This window comes from Harpia harpyja, chromosome 21, assembly GCF_026419915.1.
Source record: "Harpia harpyja isolate bHarHar1 chromosome 21, bHarHar1 primary haplotype, whole genome shotgun sequence".
Lineage (NCBI taxonomy): Eukaryota > Metazoa > Chordata > Aves > Accipitriformes > Accipitridae > Harpia > Harpia harpyja.
Window position 1 is genome coordinate 5,763,304 of NC_068960.1, and position 9,655 is coordinate 5,772,958.

A 9,655-nucleotide genomic window follows, 5' to 3' on the forward strand; every position below is an offset into this window, starting at 1 on the left:
CTGGGAAACACTTCTGAATTGGCAAGAGTTAGCAGTGAGGCGATGGGGGGCTGGGGGGGGTGGCTTCGGCAATGCTGACGCCATTCTCCAGGAACAGGAATTCAACATAAAACTGAGCAGGGAGAGTTCACACATATCCCCTCCTCCTCCTGAGGATCTGTCATTGCTTTAGCTCTGAGCCAGAGACCACCATGGAAGGACATGCAGTACACCCACACGCTGACTCTGAGGAGCACGGCGAGGCCCAGCGCCAGCTATCCTCCTTCCCCATTAATCACCAGGAAGACGGAGACAGATGTCTCCCCGGGGAGTTTGGAAGGTATCACCGAGCAGCAGGATAAATCAGGTCCCTGCATATACAACAGGGCAATTATTTACGGATGATCAAATATTGGCTCTAGGAAGCCCGGGTAATAAACAACAGCCCATGCCAGGTCGTGTGTTTACCTTCCGCCTGCATGTCTCAGTGCTGAGCAGGAGTGATGGGTCAGGACCAGCATCAGCCATGCCCCAAACCCACCACTCCTTTCCAGCTGGAGCCACTGGTGAGGGCAAAGGGACCTGCTTTGACATAGCTTTACTGCCTTCTCCCCAGGGAACTGAGCAAGAAACGATGAAGTCATGGTTCACAAAGCCTGGCTAGATAACGACGCAGCAGGTATGAGTACCAACGGGCTGGGATGTGCTGGCTGCGGTGATGTTTGTGTTGCAGCACGTGTAGTTGTCCTGAGCCAGGGAAGTAGGGGTAGATACAGCCTGAGCTCAACAACTCTCTGCCTCATGCCTTTCACCTCTGGAGGACCTTGCCTTGGTTCCTGGCTGGAGCCTGGCCATTCCCATGACACAAGTAGCAGCAAGGTGGCAGCAAGCAATGCCTGGTGGGGATGCCCATATAAGAGCAAACTCGAGCTCCAGATCATAAACGAAACCCTCCTCTTTCATTTACTCATCTGACCTGGTGGCGCTGAAGCTGATAATGCTGGTTTCCTTTTAAGTGGAGGCTAGTCATAAATAAAATAAACCAGGCATGCTTTGTGTTTCCACTGCCTTGCCTTTCATCCCCGCTCCTCAAAGCCGCATGAAAGGGAAATCCTGAGCGGCAAGCGGGAGCTGTGCTGGGGACAGCAGTGGCTCCAGGCTTGGCCTCAGTTGCACTTGTCCTGGTTCACGGCCCCGGCGTGGGGTGGGATCGCCTTCCCCTTTCACTGGCACAGGGGAAGAGCGGAACGAGAGGCAGAGATTTTGCTTGCAGTGATTCACATTCACGGCACTGCCTGGGACTGAACCAGGCTCCTTTTCTCACTTACTGGCCAACAAGCGTAAAAGCAGAATTTCATACCCAGCAGCTCCCAGATGGCTGCTTGGGGAGAGGACATGCCCTTCCCTTCCCCAGCACCAGTGCCTAACTGGGAGGATGATGGGACATACTAACAAGCGGCCGAAGAATGGAAAATCTGATAAATGCAATGGCCGCAGAAACCGCCAACGCCAAGGCCGTTCCCAGCAGCTCGTTAGTGGAGCTGACACTCCAATGACGTGCATGATGCTCGGTCAACACCAGGCAGCGTGTGCCGGGGGGGGTGTTAGCTTCTCCCTGTTTCTCTTGCCACCTTACAGGGTGTGATGTTTTCTTTCCTTGCTCTCTGATGAGCTGCCTTGGGATGTTTAGGTTGAGCAGCTGCAAGGGGCTCCTTCTGCAACGCATGTTGAGAGAGACTGAAGTCTCCTTAAAGCAGGTATGAGAGGTGCAGGCTGCAGAGCTGACCCCCATCCCAGAGCAGGAGCGGGTGTTGCATCAGGCTCTTCTAGAGTTAGACCCATGTGTGATTTTTCTTATGATTATCATTTGTCTCAGGGATTTGCCTGGAGTCGCCAGCCCTCTTCTGGCCAGTCCTGTAAAGCACAGCAGGGTGAGACTGCAGAAATATAGAGATACCACAGCCTGTTCCACTGAGGTTTAACTCAAAAGGGTTGTATCCATAAATAGTTTTTTTCTCTCCAGCACTAAGCCTGGAGGAGCATTCGCACCACCCAGCCCTGGCATGGCACTGAGATGGCCTGTCTCTGGATGCTGCTTGTAGACAGCAGCGTTGGAGAGAGATCCCAAGAAGAGAAAACCAGGAGCAGGGAGCTAATGCAGAGGCATAGGTCTGGGGGAAAGGGAATCAGGGTCAACTGGCAAAGTGACGTGCCAAAACCCTTCCCGGGGTAACACGTTCCTGAGGTGGCGCAGCTGGAGCAGAGGGCTGTCTCCTGATTACACGGGGGAGTTTTAGGAATTCCCTGGAGGAACTGAAATGGCTGCGGAGGAGGTATAAAGACTGCCAAGCGGCAGATAAGCAAGTCTGGAGAAGCCTCGCACAGAGGCGTGCGCTGGAGAAATCGCAGCCCCTGATTTGGTCTGATGGGGGATGGCTCCCGGAGACCCGACTGGATTTGGGGTAACCCTGACTCACCCTCGAAGAAGGAGCTGAGCCTGCCTGGAGCACACAGCTGGTGGGCAATGCCCAGGAGGCTCTGCTTGCACCCGGGCTATTGTTTCATGGTATGTTTTTTTTCTGCAAAGCTATTGTCCTAAAACAAAGAGCATGGGGTTTTAGGAAAGCCGGTGAGTCTCTCTGGCTCCAGAGATGGAGGAAAAGGCCTGAGTCCTTGGGCTGGAGGATGCAGTCACGGTGCTCTCCCCAGACAGGTAACAGCTGGTAGCTGGATGGGGATGTTCAAAGCAAGAAAAAGCAAGGGTCTTTGCAATGGCACCATTTGCAGCCTCCTTGCTGTGCCCAGCCTGGCTGGTGGTTAGGGCCCACCACTAAAAATGCATCATTTCTTAGCTTAATCTTAAATTATTCCATAAGGCTGCAGGTCTGGAGGCCCCTGGACTAGTCCCAGAAGAGTTAGCCAAGGGTGATTCCAAAAGGAGCCCGGCTCTGGCTGCATCCCTGTGGCCACAGCCACCCTGCTACGGCCATTAGGTACCAACACAGCTTTGCACTTGGAGTCTACTGGCCACATGTGGCTGTGGGCTAGGAGCACTGGGCTGGCTTGTTTGCATTGGTGTATTTAAGGAATGTGGGTTGATTTGTGATCACAGGCCTCTAGTAGGTATATATCCTTGAGGTTCAGTGGATGCTATATATATGTGTGTGAGTACATATATGGGTGAATATTCACAGGAGACAGGGCTGTGCAATAATGTCTGAGGACATATATAGCAATATATATATGCCCTGGTCTGGGCACAGCCAGGTCTGTGTGCTGATGTTCCTGGCTGGCAGAACAAGGCAGATATGGGACAACAGGTACCAGCGTGCGGAGAGTACACCTGGGGCAATATCCAAAGGCACCATTCACATCAGGCCTTGGCTGAGTTAATTGTGGGATGGATGCCTCTTTCCTGCAAGAGCTCACAGTAAAACCTGAGCAGGTATCAGAAACCGGAGCATCATGTGGTGGGTGAACTGCAGAGCCAGCTAGTGCAACAAGGAGAAAATCAATACATGGTGTGTAGAGGCAAGCACTGTGTTCAGGTCCTGAAAGTCCAGGCTGTGTGTCTGGAGACCTCTAGAGACTAATGGAAATAATCACACATCCAGAAATGCACCCGGTGTAGCACAGGGGAGCCTTGCATGAAAACTCCTGTGGGAAGTGCGGTGCTGAGCTCCTCGCTGAGCATTTCTGCCACTTTGTGAACAGCAGGAAAAAGACTTTGGGACAAATAACCAAGAGCAGGACATGGCTAATAACAGCGTAAGGAAAGGTGCAAACTCTGGTGGTTGTAAGACCAAATGGCTGGCAAATGCGTAAGCAGGTCTGCTAATACATCCCCTGCAGTCAGCCAAGCCATCAGTTTATCATCTTTCCTATGCTAGACTCCCTCTACCTCAGACTGTATCCATCTTTTCTGTATCCCAGTGGCACATAATCAGTGTGTTTGCGTTTTTTTTCCTATCCATCACCAAAGAGAGGGAAAAGTTATGGCATTAAGAGCTAACCACCCAGTGCTGCCTCCAACGTCTGAGATTTTAAACATATTTCCAGTTCCTTCCTCCTTGCTAAACAGACAGATGCTACGATGGCTTCTGAGCAGTGGCAGAGCAGGCAGAAGGCAAATAAAGGTGCACCTGTAAAATCAGTTGGTATTTGGGCACCATTTACTGGTGAAACACATGTCTTTGCATCTTTCCCCAGCAACCTTTCTCGCTCTTGCTGAAATGCCAACAGGAAGCAAAGCTTTGAATTTTGGGAAGTGCTGAGCATCTCAAAAGTTGCTGTCCCCCAAAACGGAGCAGTCTAAATAGCCCCTGCCTCCTTGAGAACTCCCCTATCTCTCCAAATGTGCCTCCACTGGTATTTTTTGCTTTCTCACAGGGCAGCCCTGCAGACAGCTGTGCTCCCAATGCCACTTGGCCTGACACAGCTTTTCACAGCAGGGGAGAAAATTCGATGCCTGTTGCTGGTGGTGGCACCAGCAGAGGCTGAGGTGGGAGCTGGAATGAGACTCAGCGTGGCCGGGACATCACCCTGCCAGGACAAGCTGCGTGCACAGATTTGTGGCAGGCGCTTGCTTTTGCTAGACAAAATAAAAGGCTACAGCAGCTTCTCTAGAGGTCATGAGTCACACTGGTTTCTGCACCACGTGGGTGAAATGCAGCCCCTGGGCACAGAAAGGAGCCAGTATTTGTCCCACCATGGCTTGCTGGACAAGGTCCTCTGCTATCCCACTGCACCCTGACCTACCCTGCAGTGCCCAAGCCTTCCCCAGTCCAGTGATTTCATTAGCATAATTATGATAAACTTGGCACAATTATTTAGCTCGCATATCACTCCTTTCCTACGTGCAGGACTGCAATGCCCATGGCGGGTATCTCAAAAGCAGCCCCTTCTCCTTGCAGCCCTTTGCCTGGCTGGCAGGAGAAACAGGCAGGGAGGGATGATTTGGGGGGTGAAAACACAACTTTGGTTTCAGGCCATAAGTAGGGGAGACATGCAGCTGGGCAGACTGGAGAGGCCAATGTCCAGCACCCTACAGCAGCTCAAGGAGGGATGGGTGGGGTGTCCTTGGCCCTGCCACCACCACCTCAGCACCTCTGCTGCTGGCTCACAGCTCCCTTGCACATCCCGATGCTGCCATCTGTAGCACAGAGCTCTGCACCGGTGCTCCCCAGCACGGCACTTGGAGAGCCAGGAGCTGAGCGAGGAGACCACAGCAGGGCTCAGCTTCACAAGGTTTGGTTTTGTAGGAGTCCAAACGGGCAAATCCCAGCCTGGGACTTGGGTTTTTCAGCCCCGAGAGAGGCTATTGGCTTCTATGTCTGCTGGATTGCATTTTTAAATGTCTGCCAAGGGCACCAGAGCCTGGGATAGTAGCTCTTATTCTGCTTATCTGCTGGAAATAAAATAAACACATTAAATAACATCAGCACTGCAGCCCATACAGTGAGGAGGTTTTAACCACGAAAGCCATGCATTCCTGTAGGACCAGCTGGGGAGCATCGCAGCCTCCCGTACATGCAGGGATGGGGTTAGCATCTGTTTTTAATGCGCAGCCATCCCTCCCTTCTCCAGCTCAGCTTCACCCACCCGTACGTTAGCACATACTGACTGTCAGTATGAAAACCTCCATCACTGAAATTCGCTTCATCACTACCCATGTCTTGGTGCCTTTCCACGACAGGAAATATCGGACAAAGGCTCTCTCGCCCTGCTCCCAAATCCCTGTATTGTCCCCAGCAGGGAGGGGAAAGGCAGGCCGGGGCGTGCTGAGCTCAGCACAGCAGCATCCCAAGCCCCGCCGGCCCCGGGGCGCCGCGAGGTGGAAAAGCGGCTGCGACAGAGCTGGCATCAGCTTGTTTCAGGCCGGGCTCTGACCCACAAAGAGTGATCAAAAAGGAAAACAGGAAGAAAAAGCAATCTCTGTTGGTCAGGGTGAAGCTGAGCCTCTGTAGGAACCACCATTTCTCTTCTGCCACCTCCTTTCTCTCTGGACCTTGCAGCGGATGGGACTCCTGGTATCTCCCCCAGCTTTGGAAGTCCCCATCCTTCCTTCATGCATTAAACACATCTGCCCCACCCCGGATTACAGCCTGAATGCCTGTCCACCCCATTGCTGCTGCACTCCGGCTCCATCACGTCACAGCTCAGGACTGCCCGGCCGTCGCTGCCTTTGTGCGGGCAGCAGCGGGGCTGGATTAGCCCTGCACGCATGAGTGGGCTGACCCCGCCGGGCAGGGAGCAGGATTTGCTGCTCCCCATCTCCCAGCCGACAGCCCGCTCTGAAAAAGAGACCTTAGCCCGCCGTAGCTGCCAATCCCCGCGCACGTGGGCTCCTGGCCGGTGGCCCCTATATAGACCCCTCCGGCCACGGACCCGGCCGGGTCTGCGGTGCCGGGGCAGGCAAGCGAGATGGCATTGCGGGTAAGCGCCGGGGACAGGAGGCGGCACAGCCTGGTCTGTCTGATGGGTGACAGCGCGGGGTCAGGCAGTGGGTAAAGGAAAGCGGCACAGAGAAAGGCAAGAAAGGTAGAAAGATGCAGGGATGCTATTTGCGGTGCTGCCCCTCTATTTCAGACCCATCCAGGCTATTGCAAAGCTGAGATCTTTGCAGCTTTTGAGAAAAGGCGATAGGACAGATTTTTTTTGTCTCAGTTACACCAGGGCTGGTCTGGGGTAATGCTGCCTTGATGGCAGCACTTCTGGCTTGGAGGGTTTAAGCTGAGACCAAAATACAACCGATGCTTTAGCAGAGGAGAGCTGTGCTTTGCTATCTGTCTCTGCTGGGCCAGCTGGCAGCAAAGAGGGAACTGCTGTTTCCTGTGTATGTGGTGTGTCTTTTGCTGGGGTTGTTGTAATGATGACAAGCTAAGGGTCAAAGCAAGGCTAACCTGGGTGCTGCCATCACCACTTGCTGTTTGAAACCATATCGTCAGCTCCATCAGCCCTCCGTGTTTCATGGGGGGAACACTGGTGTGGTCAGAGCCTTTGAAGGACCATGCATGGGTTCCTAAAGCTACTCAGCAAAAGTAGCTGGGCACGAGGGCATGAGGTTGGCCATCATCATGTCTCAGCTCCTGTTCAAAAATGTGCATATCCCCAAAATGCATTGGAAGGAGGAAATCATGGCAAAGAAACAGGAGAGTGAAACTGCTGAGCTATGGGGAGGGAAAGCAAGGCATGCAGCTGGCAGTGGAGATGCCAAGGCTGGAGAGATTTTCCCAGTGTAAGCAATAAGTTTGAGAGAGGGGGATGCTCCAAAAAGCAAGATCATTAGAGCGTTACAAAAAGTGGGGTGAAATGGCAAGCAGTTCTTATTAAAATGAGTTATTTAATAAAACTATGAATTATTCAAAAAGGAACATTTTCCAGCTCCTTTTATGCAAGTTTAACCTTGGAGATGGAGGGAGCAGGTGGAACAGGGGATCAGGCAGGAGCTTGTGAGAAAAGTCACCCATGTAATGCTGGATGAGGACGGGCTAGATGCCACCTTACACCCATTCCTTGATCAGCCCTTGTCTTTTACATTCTGCTTCAAAATGTCACAAAGTTTTCTGCTTTGGATTTCATATTGCCCAGGCAGGGAGAGGGAGCAGAGCGTCTTTGTGTCCTGTTGACAATGAAGGCATTCAGGTTCTTTAATAAGAGCCCTGGCATTTTTCTCTAAATGGATACAAAATGAAGTTGCTACAACATCCAGTTGATGAGGTGGGATTTGCTGCCCCTGAAGACTTTTGTAAAGAGCTGGGTGGGATCAGGGAGCAAAAATAAAATAAAAAATGGAAAAAGCTAGAATAACCTAAGCCCACGAGTTTATTTAGCAGTGAGAAAAAGGCAGGGGCAGAGAGTGCGCCTGCATGGGAAGGGGGGAGAAAGGAGAAGACAATGAGAGGGTGAGAAAGATGGAGATGTGTAAGGGATGAGTGGGGCCATGCACCTCTCCCATCTTGCCATACTTCACCATCGCCTCCTCGCTGGCAGTTCGAGGCCCTGTACCCAGAGGGGATGTGTCCCGGCTGGAGCGTCGTGGTCAAGGGCGAGACCAGTTCCAGTACGAGCATGTAAGGACACAAGCCACTTGCAGGTCTCCTGGCTCACGAGAGCCAGCAGCATCTCTCCATGGCTCTCCATCACTTCTTTCTATTGCCTTCTTAGGTTTGAGATTAATTTGCTCTGTGATCCTGGAGACCAAATCGCTCTCCACTTTAACCCTCGCTTCTCCAGCTCCAGAATCGTCTGCAACTCTTTCCTCGCCAACCACTGGGGGAAGGAAGAGGTTAATAACACCTTCCCCTTGGAAGCAAAGGAGCCATTCCAGGTAACCCTGTGTCACTCCATGGGTCTCCTCGGGTGGGACAGGAGTGACCCAGCCAATATCAGGGTCCTCCTCACGGATCTAGCCCTGCCTTTTCTGCCAGCACCCCACCCAGTCACATCCCCTCTCTGGCTCTGGCTCCTGTTAGTATTTCTGTTGTACTCCAATTTGCTGCTGATTTACACCCAGTTCTGGCACAGACATGCAAAGCTCCAGCAATAATCCCTGGATGCTGCATTTGTTTTCAATTTAGGCTTTGCATTATCACCACTTTCTGCTATCATGAAGTGAAGAACTCAGTTATTCCCTCCTTTTGCCCAAAGTGGAGGTGAACAGTGTGCATGTCAGCTCTGGCAGGATTTGAAGCGGGTTGTAGATGCTTGTGCCCAGATCTGTGCACTCACTGGCATCGTGACAGCAAGGTCCCATGAAGACATGTGGCCACATGGTGAACCTAACACAGTCTCTCTTTCAGGTTGAAATCTACTCTGACCAGGACTATTTCCACATTTTCATCGATGAAAACAAAATCTTGCAGTACAAGCATCGGCAGAAGCAGCTTTCATCCATCACCAAGCTGCAGATTCTCAATGACATTGCCATTTCTTCAGTAGAAATCATCAAACGAGGCCTTTACTAGAGACCGGACCTGGGACAGTCTCGCAGACCATTCCCCGCTAAGCTCCTGATCCAGCCAAGGACCATTCCCTCCCCTTCTCCACCCAACACATGCCATCATCAGCCAGGAAGATAGCTACACATGTGTCCTCGTAGTGGAAGCGATGGTCATTCCCATCTTAGTGGGACACTAGGACACCAAGTGTCACTTAGCACCCAGCCGTGTTGCTAACTGTAGCCCAGATCATCAAAGACCTTCTGCCTCTATGCCTTAGGGTGCATAACATCTTCGCTGTTGGACAGCCTGACAGATCACTACAGTATGTACAATCCTGCCTCGAGTAGTCTGGACACCTGAATGTTACCCTAGAAATTGTGTTTGCCCAAGAGTAAGGTGTGAATTAGCACTAGTCCTCAGCTGGCCACGTGGTGAGGGATGTAATGGATGTGGATGTTAGGGATGGAAAGGGACATTTCTTTCCAGGAGCTGGGTAAAAATGCTACCATATTTGCCAATAAAATCAAACAAGGAAATCCCTGCTGAGACGTCCCTCACTGGGCAGATCAATCAAGTTATTAATTCCCTGCAAATCTCCAGGCACCTGGCATGAACAAAGGCTGGTGACTGGGCAGGAAGACACAGGCTGGGGGTTGCTTGGTTTTGGCACTGGGAAAATACTGCCTTTTTCCTTTGAGAGTTAACATAAGATGAAGGTCCCTTGTAGGTAAATC

At 51.8% G+C, this 9,655-nt stretch overlaps 1 protein-coding gene across 1 annotated transcript; it reads left to right on the forward strand.

The window, feature by feature from the left end:
* The first annotated feature begins 6,402 nt into the window (after nt 1-6,402).
* On the forward strand, nt 6,403-9,125 carry GRIFIN (galectin-related inter-fiber protein). Its single transcript, XM_052772258.1, has 4 exons — nt 6,403-6,414; nt 7,972-8,051; nt 8,146-8,308; nt 8,781-9,125. Exons 1-4 carry the CDS (start codon nt 6,403-6,405, stop codon nt 8,943-8,945), a joined length of 420 nt encoding a protein of 139 aa, XP_052628218.1. The 3' UTR covers nt 8,946-9,125.
* Nucleotides 9,126-9,655: the final 530 nt, after the last annotated feature.